The sequence below is a fragment of the Oncorhynchus clarkii genome, chromosome 6, assembly GCF_045791955.1.
Source record: "Oncorhynchus clarkii lewisi isolate Uvic-CL-2024 chromosome 6, UVic_Ocla_1.0, whole genome shotgun sequence".
NCBI classification, from domain to species: domain Eukaryota; kingdom Metazoa; phylum Chordata; class Actinopteri; order Salmoniformes; family Salmonidae; genus Oncorhynchus; species Oncorhynchus clarkii.
Window position 1 is genome coordinate 68,087,127 of NC_092152.1, and position 12,022 is coordinate 68,099,148.

Sequence of the window (12,022 nt, forward strand, 5' to 3'; positions counted from 1 at the left end):
TGACAGTGGCTCGCTCACATTGTGTGGATCTAGTTGCTAAGCAGCAGTGGTTGGCAGACACTGAGGGTGCAGAGAGGAGGGGGCTGTGGTGGCTGCCTCATACTGGTCTCTGTGCTCAGAGCAGAGGTTCCTCAGCTGTTGGTTTCACGGGTGTTGGCTTGTCATCCTCTCCACAGGCTCTGTGTGAAGACAAAGCAGGCCCAGACATCCAAAGAGACTAATGGCCCATCACAATCGTGTTTCTGGAAATCAGAACACACGGCTACTGGAACAGACGCAACTTACAGTGTGAGATGTACTGTATGCATGTACTGTAGATGTCTCATACACACACGTGCACACAAACAAACAAGTACACAAACAGGACCTGCTTCATAGGCAGACCATCTGTCCATGAGGAGCGCCACTGGAGTCTTCCTCGGAGCACTTAACCAGAACTGCTACCTGACTCAGCAATCAATACATATCTCAGCGGGCAGAGACTGCAGAGAGTTGAGGCATAGATAAAACATCCTTGGACCAGACTATTCACTGTATAATGATTGCAGTGTTCATGCTAATAAGGGCCACAGCAAGGTTGTGGTCATCAGTGTTCACTGTGCTCCACTCTTCTTCCTCCCTGAATCTACCGATACTGAATCTTAATGTTTCTGAGATTACAGTTAAGGGACTGACTGGGAAAATATATATTTTTCTGTAAGAAATTGTTAATCTCTGTCATTAAGGATATGTAGGTGTGAGTGATCTCCTAGTCTATAGAAAAAATGCACCATGCCACAAGACTATGTGCACACAGAGCAAGAAGCAGTAACACTGTTCAGTGTTTAAGATCATTTTCTCTCCTCTCTCATCACCCTGACATCTAACTAAGCTGTGTTGTTGCTTCCACCATGACTCTGGGATTTTTCAAATGTTGGTGGTCGTGTTTGTAGAGGTGGTGTGTGTGTGTGTGTGTGTGTGTGTGTGTGTGTGTGTGTGTGTGTGTGTGTGTGTGTGTGTGTGTGTGTGTGTGTGTGTGTGCGTGCGTGCGTGTGCGTGCGTGCGTGCGTGCGTGTACATGTGTGTTTCTGACCAGCATCCCTTTGACAGCCACGACTAGCCTAAATCTATTACTGACCCTTACCTTAACCTTTACCAAATGTTAACCAATTCGAAAATTAAATATCGGTTTGCAAGTTTGCAAGTCAGCCGCGTCCCGTTAGTTTTTCCCTGACTCACACACTGGGATGCTCTGTCGCAGGTGTCTGCCATTGGTCAGCGACCGTCTCTCTCCAGGACATAGATGACGTCAGCAATTGGTGGAACATACTACCCGTTTCCCCACACAGCAGACCTGCGCAGGATAAAACCTCTACTCAGCACATACCAATCCCTTTGCTTCCGTGTGCGACTGGGATCAGCGCTCTCTCCGACTCGCCCACAACAGTCAACTCGCCCACATCCACAAGAAGACGAACATAACACACAGAGGACAGGATGAGGGAAATAGTTCACCTTCAAGCCGGCCAGTGTGGCAACCAGATCGGAGCCAAGGTATAAACAAAATAATATTCCCAACAGCTGACTAGTTTAACCGTTATAATATTTTTACGCAAGTGCCGTTGTTCCATTTTAAAGCATTGTGATAATCTTTTTTTTTTTTAAATGTAATGCATTCGTATATATGTAGTTATACCGAAGTTGTGGGGCAGATGGTTTACTCAGTAACGTTAGGTTAGTTGAATAGTTTGGGACCCCCGCCTGTGTCGCAGATTGCAATAGATGCGTAGGTAGATGGAACTAAACTCAGAGACGGGAAAGGAAGTGAGGCATTTCACTCGCTCATTTTTTCTGGGTCATACACAGTCAATAGAGTAAACAGACGTGACCCAGATGCTGTCGCATTGGTGCCTATGGGAGAGCCCACACCTTAACCAGACCGGAACTGTGACCATTTGTTTTAATGGTAAACGGCCAGAGATCCACCATCTTTTGTAAACTGCGAGTGTTGATGCACAGAAAGGCGTGGTGAGACACTGTTGAAAACCACCACGCCCTCGGGTGGACTGCAGGGGGGCCAGACAAAGGCTCGGACTGTTGGGGCTGGTCCCGCTGCGCAAACACTCTACTGAGGGCCGAACACAGTTTACAGGCCACTGTCACAATGACAAGTATAGCTCAGGTTCTCTAAGCAGCATGCCAGCCTCCAGTAGATGTGGTCGTTGATCAACTATATAGATAGACATATATGACATGTTTGACTTCGCAGCAAACTGAATGGATCAGTTAATCCAAGTTTTGTTAACGGAGGATCAAATTATGATAACTGGTCCTAAATTAACACTGCAGATAACCTACAATCGCACTGACTAGTGGTTTGGGTTGCTTTCAGGTTTGATGGTCTATTAGACAGTGAGTCTTCAGGAAGGGTATTGCCTAAATGCTGAAAGCTTTTCTGTCTAAACTGTAATGCATTTTTTTATGGTCCGTGACTGTGAGGCTGTTTTTTAGACTACAGTTGACAGTTTCTTATTTTGTTGTTGCTCTGTTTTGGATGACATCACCTGCACTTACAGCCAGCCAATCAGGTGATGTTGTATGTGACCATCTAAAACTAAACCGGTCTAGAGTTCTTCTTCTTTTTTGTTCTGTTTTGACCATCTGGGGATAGCCTACATTAGTTCACTATGATCTGTGAGTCTCTACTGGAGCTGGAGACTATTTATCATGGATTTGTTCAACATGGTGGATCATAAATGGAAATCATTTCAGAGTGAAAGACATAAGGGGGCTAATGATACTGTCTCGTCAACCTGATGAGCACATTTATTATTCATAACATGTAAGGCAGCCTTTCCTGAGCCTCAGGTGCCTCCGTAGTGATTTTGGACAGCTACGTAACCTCCTCCTCATCATAATCAGCCTCATCACCATAATTATCATTACCCAGAACCAAATCTAGAACTACAGCATCAGCTGAAACATACTTGTTTGACCACAGCTGAACAAGTGAACGTGTCATGTGTCCACTTTTCTTCACTCCCCTCTGGAGTATTTCACTAGTGACTCGGCTCTTTTGCTGATTCTGACCACCGTTTCTCTAATGGGGCAGTTGTTGGGAAAATGACTTGTTCCTAATGCTCAGGTTACTCCCAACAAAGAGAAACCCAGAGAGATGGGGAGGGGGAGAGAATGTGTTGGGAGTGGGACTTTTTGTCATCTGATATACTGCAATGGTGACCTCATTTTGATGCTCAACTATGATATGGCAGTCTGTCTACTAGCACCACACATCTGCCATTGCTAATGCAGTACATGATGAAGTCAGATAACAACGGAAGAAATCTACACTTTTGCCAGTGTAGCGATCGTAACTGAGAATGAGAGAGCAGAAATCCCCTACATAGTCTTTAGTCATCTAACTCTGATTTCTCTATCGCTGTCTAGCGGTTTCCCTTTAATCTCTCTGTCTCTCTCTTTTGGATTTATTGTCTGTTTCTTTGTTTGTCCCCTAGAAGAAACATTGCCAGATTAAGTTACAGAGCCATAATTAAGGAACAAGAGGAACTCCTAATTACTGATTTAGATGGCAGGGGACATATGTTTGGGACAGGATAGATAATTAGAGAACTAAGGAGTATCTTCTGCGGAGTAGAGGGAGGGAGTACTTCACCTGGGGAGAGGAAGAGGGACACCATTGTCGGAACTCAGACCTAAAATAGTCTTCATACTGGGTGTGGTGCCCTTGGTCACAGCAGTCTAGACAGCCGGATAGAGGAAAGGTCATTTTTGTCAACACACTGACACCATATGGGATTAATGTCACTCCATCTGGCTGGCTGTTGAGTGACACAGATATGGGATTAACACACTGATACCAATATGGGATTGATATGGGGCTTTTGAGTGACCATTTTTATTGTGTACAGTATCGTTTTGGTGTTTGTCTGCTTTTAGTGAATGCCCAGATGGTGTTTTTTGCTTAAAGGAGAACAGCACTTTGCAGATAAGGACCTTCTATTGCACAGTAATGAGCAACTGAGATTAGCACAGTAAAATTGACAGCATCTAATCTATGATTTGAAATGGCCATTTGGCATCCTCCTTCCAAGTACGTGTCCTGTGTTTGCCCTTGATAGTGATGACTGTGTGGGCCTGCGGGGGTCTGTCTGTGTTCTATTTTAGACTTTCATGGGTCTCTGTCTGTCTCCCTTTGTCTGTCTCTCTGTCTGATAAACACACACACTGGGCTATATACTCAGTGACAGTATACATATTTGAAGTGATCAAGGGGACTACATTAGGCAGTGTCCTCTTGTCTTTTAACCTAGCAACACACTTTCTGTACGTGTGTGGAGGCATATTTATGTATGTATGTGTGTATGTTGAAGCGGAGAGAGCCTCTCCAGATGGAGTCTGTCCCCTCTGAGAGGGCCTCTACCACAGTATGATTCTTGTGGCCCTGGGGGAGGGTGGAGACAGCTGGACTAACTGTTGGCTTAAATGGGGTCATGGAGCAGAACCCAGGACGGATGGCAGACAAAGCCTAGATGCCCACTATCCCAACTTACATTGGCCCACCGTTTTTACTAGAGCCCCCCATTAATTCACCTCCAAGTACCCCAGTGATAGTTCAATATGGTCCCGACTATAAATCTGCTGAGAAATTTCTATCCACTTTGCTTGTATAGAACTATGTTTTACTGGTAATGTTTGTGTCTTTGTGTTCTGCAGTTCTGGGAGGTGATCAGTGATGAACATGGCATCAGCCCTACAGGGAACTATGAGGGCGACTCCCCACTGCAGCTGGAGAGGATCAGTGTCTACTACAATGAGGCCTCATGTGAGTCTGATACTGGAACTAAATACACATCTACACAAGCCCAGAAACAACACAACACTAAAAGCTCGGTTGCTCAATACTTGTAATGACCTAGACTTGAGAATATCCACTTTAATCCTATTGTACTGAACTTGACTGTGATATACAGTAGTATTTATTAGGGCGTTGCAGGTAACATCATCTGCTGTCTCTCCCCAGCCTCTAAGTACGTCCCCAGGGCCATCCTAGTAGACCTGGAGCCAGGAACTATGGACAGTGTTCGCTCTGGGACCTACGGACAACTCTTCAGACCAGACAACTTCATCTTCGGTCAGTATCTGTCTGTCCAACGTGGGTTAAATATGGCCACAGTGCTCAGTGATAGCATTAGAAGAGTGGCTGTTACGGCCTAACCACAATCTGCCATTTACAGTCTCTTCTGTCATTATCACTAACAACATAAATCGTTTGATGTAATATTTCCATTAAAGACATTTGCTTTTATTTACTTACAGTAAATGCCCCCAAATGTCATTAAAACATTATGTAAATGTGTAGCTCCTGTACAAGTGCAGCGTTGATAACTGCTGAAGCTCTATCTTGAAGTGTGTTGTTGCCCTATAGGTCAGAGTGGAGCTGGTAACAACTGGGCCAAGGGCCACTACACAGAGGGAGCAGAGCTGGTGGACTCAGTACTGGACGTAGTCAGGAAGGAATGTGAGAACTGTGACTGTCTCCAGGGCTTCCAGCTCACCCACTCCCTCGGAGGGGGCACAGGCTCTGGCATGGGGACCCTGCTCATCAGCAAGATCCGGGAAGAGTACCCTGACCGCATCATGAACACCTTCAGCGTGGTGCCCTCCCCTAAAGTATCAGACACAGTGGTGGAGCCCTACAATGCCACCCTGTCCATCCATCAGCTGCTGGAGAACACAGACGAAACCTACTGCATTGACAACGAGGCGCTTTATGACATCTGCTTCCGCACGCTCAAGCTCCCCACGCCCACCTACGGAGACCTCAACCACCTGGTGTCGGCCACCATGAGCGGTGTTACTACCTCCTTCCGCTTCCCCGGCCAGCTCAATGCTGACCTCCGCAAACTGGCTGTCAACATGGTGCCCTTCCCCCGTCTGCACTTCTTCATGCCTGGCTTCGCCCCCCTCACGGCGCGTGGCAGTGCGTGCTACAATGCACTGTCTGTGCCTGAGCTCACCCAGCAGTTGTTTGATGCCAAGAACATGATGGCCGCTTGCGACCCGCGTCACGGACGCTACCTGACCGTGGCCATGGTGTTCCGTGGTCAGATGTCCATGAAGGAGGTGGACGAACAGATGTTGGCCATCCAGAGTAAGAACAGCAGCTACTTTGTTGAATGGATCCCCAACAACGTCAAAGTGGCCGTCTGTAACATCCCGCCCCGCGGTCTCAAGATGTCCGCCACCTTCATCGGGAACAACACGGCCATCCAGGAGCTATTCAAGCGCATCTCTGAGCAGTTCACCGCCATGTTTCGCCGCAAGGCGTTCCTGCACTGGTATACCGGAGAGGGCATGGACGAGATGGAGTTCACCGAGGCAGAGAGCAACATGAACGACCTGGTGTCAGAGTACCAGCAGTACCAGGACGCCACCACCGAGGAGGAGGGAGAGATGTATGAAGAGGATGAGGAAGAGTCAGAGAGCCAGGCCCGGTGAACACCTTGGAAGAAGAGCCAAGCTTGTGGAAGGAAACCCAGCCGACAGCACTTTGTCTATGTGTAGCAGGGTTGTTATCTGCCTCATGTACACTGTACTGTATAACCCGCCCTCCCTATACCCCTCCCTGCTCTCACTGTCTTTGCTAACTGTTAGCCCCAATTCTCTTAGCCCTCTGACCAACTCATGGCCTCCTGTTGATAAAAATCTCCCAGACAGACCACTAAGTTGAATGGGTGAAATAAAGTATCTCATAAACTGATGACGAATATCCCTTAATTTCTTATAATAAACATGTTCAAGCCTACTTTGTAATTAGCTTTTTCTGACTTGTTTTGGGATATTAAACATGAATAATATTATACACCATCTTGTTTTGCTACACTGTGTTCAGGGTTTCTGAGGTTGTTTTTAGTGGAAACCGGAACAGTGTATTGCAGTACAATGACTAGGGGTCTTTCTTGGACTTGAACTTGGACTCCACTGCATGACAGTCCCATGTGGAGGTGACCTAGATGCTGGATAAAAATACTGGATCTCAGTCCCCTGGAGGTTGAGGCACACCTTGAGCAGCATGGGTGGAGTCTGGATAGAACAGTCTGTGAGGAGCTAAGATGGTGGATGATCTACAACAAGTGTCAAACTGATTCCACAGAGGGGTTGCGTGAGTTTTTTCTCCTCCCTCCCTTGGACTTAAGGTCACTGACTAGTAAGGAACTCCCCTCACCTGGTTGTCTAGGTCTTAATTGAAAGGAAAAAACAGCAGATACTAGGGCTAGGCCCTAATGGAATGAGTGTGACACTGCTGATCTACAAGATAGTCTGCTGAAGGCCTTCCAATTACATACTTATCTGCATGGTCTAAAACATGTAGGCAACCCTGGTCCTGGAGTGTCGCAGGCACTTCATGTTTTGGATTTAACCGACCTGGAAGACCAGGTGTGTTGAGTTTAGTCAATCACTGAACTGATCAATTAGTTTAGATGGTCAGGTGTGGTGCCTTGTTGGAACAAAATCTAGTCGCTTACCCCTGTTCTAAAAGGAGGCAGACACTAGTGCATACGGTTAGAGCCAATTGATTTGAAGGACAAGGAGGAACAGGTGAAATGTGGAGAGTGCCGCGAATATGACACGTTCAAAAACAAATCAACAATCCCAAGAAAACACCTGCATTTCTTGAAGAAACAGGAGAAGTGACTATCTCTCTGGTTAGAGAGATGGAGGCTGTTTGTGCTCTCTCTTCTACAATGTATGGGGCCAGTCGGCTGGGTGGATCACATGCTGGCGATGCCTCAGCACTTAGAGCCTGTGTGAAGGGGCCCTGGGCAGAGCAGCTCTTTATACAGTATCACAGAACACACAGTATAAATACTGGTAAAATAAACTGTAGTATATACCTTAGTAATTTATGTACTGTCTTTGCATATTGTAGTATACTTTAGTATTTACTGTAGTGTTTTTGTTTTATCTTTTGCATAGAAGTGGAGGCTTTCTCCTTCAGGAAACCTTTTGGAGAAATACTAATATAGCACATTTTCCATAACCTGTAAATAGGATTGGGAGTCTGAACGGACAGCTCAGAGCTTCTGCTCTCTTCTATAACCTGTAGGGAATACAATATATGGTTTATACTTTGCATGTAGGTTCCTCACTTATGGTTGGCACAAATTGCGATATGGAGGAGAGGAATGAGCAGGGTGTATGCAAATTAAATACGGTAGTATTTACTATAGTGAAAAAGGGTAGTGGTTTTGTGGACATTACTGTAGTATTTACTATAGTATTCTACAGTATACTACAACATTCTATGGTAAGTACTACACATGATCAAGGGACACGGGTGTAGTATATTATTATACAGTTTACTATAGAATTCTATGTAGTATTCTATAGTAAACTGTAGTATTTTCTCATGTGGGAAGCAAAGAGATGAGGAAGGCCTGTTGACTGTAGGGAGAGGCCTAGTGAGTCAGTGTCTCACTTGCAGCCAATCTGTAGAGGAAAGTGACATATACAGCTCACAGCACAGACCAGCTAGACTGATGCACTGGATCACGACACACAGAACGTATGGACGGGCCAATCAGTTTATATGTCACGTGCGCCGAATACAACAGGTTTAAACCTTACAGTGAAATGCTTACTTACAAGCCCTTAAACAACAGTGCAGTTAAGTAAAAATAGGTATTAGGTAAACAGTAGATAAATAAAAAATAACAGTAGCGAGGCTATATACAGTTGAAGTCGGAAGTTTACATACACTTAGGTTGGAGTCATTAAAACTTGTTTTTCAACCACTCCACAAATGTCTTGTTATCAAACTATAGTTTTGGCAAGTCGGCTAGGACATCTACTTTGTGCATGACACAAGTAATTTTTCCAACAATTGTTTACAGACAGATTATTTAAATTATAATTTACTGTATCACAATTCCAGTGGGTCAGAAGTTTACATACACTAAGTTGACTGTGCCTTTTAACAGTTTGGAAAATTCCAGAAAATAATGTCATGGCTTTAGAAGCTTCTGATAGGCTAATTGACATAATTTGAGTCAATGTACCTGCGGATGTATTTCAAGGCCTACCTTCAAACTCAGTGCCTCTTTGCTTGACATCATGGGAAAATAAAGAGAAATCAGCCAAGAGCAATTTCCAAACGCCTGAAGGTACCACGTTCATCTGTACAAACAATAGTACGCAAGTATAAACACCATGGGACCACACAGCCGTCATAGCGCTCAGGAAGGAGACGCGTTCTGTCTCCTAGAGATGAACGTACTTTGTTGCAAAAAGTGCAAATCAATCCCAGAACAACAGCAAAGGACCGTGTGAAGATGCTGGAGGAAACAGATACAAAAGTATCTATATCCACAGTAAAACGAGTCCTATATCGGCATAACCTGAAAGGCCGCTCAGCAAGGAAGAAGCCACTGCTCCAAAACCGCCATAACATAGCCAGACTATGGTTTGCAACTGCACATGGGTACAAAGATCGTACTTTTTGGAGAAATGTCCTCTAGTCTGATGAAACAAAAATAGAATTGTTTGGCCATAATGACCATCGTTATGTTTGGAGGAAAAAGGGGGAGGCTTGCAAGCCGAAGAACACCATCCCAACCGTGAAGCACGGGGGTGGCAGCATCATGTTGTGGGGGTGCTTTACTGCAGAAGGGACTGGTGCACTTCACAAAATAGATGGCTTCATGAGGTAGGGAAATTATGTGGATATATTAAAGCAACATCTCAAGACATCAGTCAGGAAGTTAAAGCTTGGTCGCAAATGGGTCTTCCAAATGGACAATGACCCCAAGCATACTTCCAGAGTTGTGGCAAAATGGCTTAAGGACAACAAAGTCAAGGTATTGGAGTGGCCATCACAAAGCCCTGACCTCAATCCTATTGAAAATGTGTGGGCAGAACTGAAAAAGCGTGTGCGAGCAAGGAGGCCTACAAACCTGACTCAGTTGCATCAGCTCTGTCAGGAGGAATGGGCCAAAATTCACCAAACTTATTGTGGGAAGCTTGTGGAAGGCTACCCAAAACACTTGACCCAAGTTAAACAATTTAAAGGCAATGCTACCAAATATGAATTGAGTGTATGTAAACTTCTGACCCACTGGGAATGTGATGAAAGATGAAAAAAATAAAAGCTGAAATACATAATTTTCTCTACTATTATTCTTACATTTCACATTCTTAAAATAAAGCGGTGATCCTAACTGACCTAATACAAGGAATTGTTACTAGGACTAAATGTCAGGAATTGTGAACAACTGAGTTTAAATGTATTTGGCTATGGTGTATTTAAACTTCGGACGTCAACTGTACAGGTGGTACAGAGTCAGTGTGCGGTTGCACCAGTTAGTCGGGCTATTTGAGGTAATATGTACATGTAGGATTAGTTAAAGTGACTATGAATAGATTATAAACAAAGAGGGGGTTGTGGGGCACAATGCATAGTCTGGGTAGCCATTTGATTGGCTGTTTGTTCAGTCTTATAGCTTGGGGGTAAAAGCTGTTGAGAAGCCTTTTGGTGCAAGACCTGGTGCTCCGGTACCGCATGCCATGCAGTTGCAGAGAGAACAGTCTATGACTGGGGTGGCTGGAGTCGGAGGCTGAGCAGTTGCCGTACCTGGCAATGATGCAACCAGCTCTCGATGTTGCAGCTGTAGAACCTTTTGAGGACCCATGCCAAATATTTTTAATTTCCTGAGGGGGAATAGGCTTTGTCGTGCCCTCTTCACGACTGTCTTGGTGTGTTTGGAACATAATAGTTTGTTGGTGATGTGGACACCAAGGAACTTGATGCTCTCAACCTGCTCCACTACAGCCCCGTCGATGAGAATGGGGACGTACTCGGTCCTCTTTTTCCTGTAGTCCGCAACCATCTCCTTTGTCTTGATTACGTTGAGGGATAGGTTGTTATTCTGGCACCACCTGGGCCAGTTCTCTGACCTCCTCCCTATCGGCTGTCTCGTCGTTGTCAGTGATCAGGCCTACCACTGTTGTGTCGGCTGAAAACTTAATGATGGTGTTGGAGTCATGCCTGGCTATGCAGTCGTGGGTGAACAGGGAGTACAGGAGGGGACTGAGCACGCACCCTTGAGGGGCTCCAGTGTTGAGGATCAGCGTAGCAGATGTGTTGTTACCTACCCTTACCACCTGGGGGCGGCCCGTCAGGAAGTCCAGGATCCAGTTACAGAAGGAGATGTTTAGTCCCAGGATCCTTAGTTTAGTGATGAGCTTTGAGGGCACTATGGTGTTGAGCTGAGGTCAATGAATAGCATTCTCACATTGGCGTTCCTTTTGTCCAGGTGGGAAAGGGCGGTGTGGAGTGCAATAGAGATTGCAACATCTGTGGATCTGTTTGAGCGGTATGCAAATTGGAGTGTGTCTAGGGTTTCTGGGATAATGGTTTTAATGTGAGCCATGACCTGCCTTTCAAAGCACTTCATTGCTATGGACGTGGGTGCTACAGGTCTGTAGTCATTTAGGCAGTTTGCCTTAGTGTCCTTGGGCACAGGGACTATGGTGGTCTGCTTGAAACATGTTGGTATTACAGACTCAATCAGGGACATATTGAAAATGTCAGTTGGTCAGCACATGCCCGGAGCACCCTCCTGGTAATCCGTCTGGCCCAGCGGCCTTGTGAATGTTGACCTGTTTAAAGATCTTACTCACATTGGCTGAGGAGAGTGTGATCACACAGTCTCCCTGAACAGCTGATGCGCTCATGCATGCCTCAGTGTTGCTTCCCTCGAAGCGAGCATAGAAGTGATTTAGCTCGTCTGGTAGTCTCGTGTCACTGTGCAGCTCACGTCTGTGCTTCCCTTTGTAGTCTGTAATAGTTTGCAAGCCCTGCCACATTCAGCGAGCGTTGGAGCCGGTGTAGTACGATTCAATCTTAGTCCTGTGTTGGCGCTTTGCCTGTTTGATGGTTCGTCTGAGGGCGTAGTGGGATTTCATATAAGTGTCCGTGTTAGAGTCCCGCTCCTTGAAGCCGGCAGCTCTACCCTTTAGCTCA

General features: G+C 45.6%; 1 protein-coding gene across 1 annotated transcript; it reads left to right on the top strand.

The window, feature by feature from the left end:
• The first annotated feature begins 1,278 nt into the window (after positions 1–1,278).
• LOC139411519 (tubulin beta-3 chain-like) lies at positions 1,279–6,805 on the top strand. The gene is made up of 4 exons (XM_071157984.1): positions 1,279–1,533; positions 4,714–4,822; positions 5,021–5,131; positions 5,426–6,805. Exons 1-4 carry the CDS (start codon positions 1,477–1,479, stop codon positions 6,496–6,498), a joined length of 1,350 nt encoding a protein of 449 aa, XP_071014085.1. The 5' UTR covers positions 1,279–1,476; the 3' UTR covers positions 6,499–6,805.
• The last annotated feature ends 5,217 nt before the right edge of the window (positions 6,806–12,022 follow it).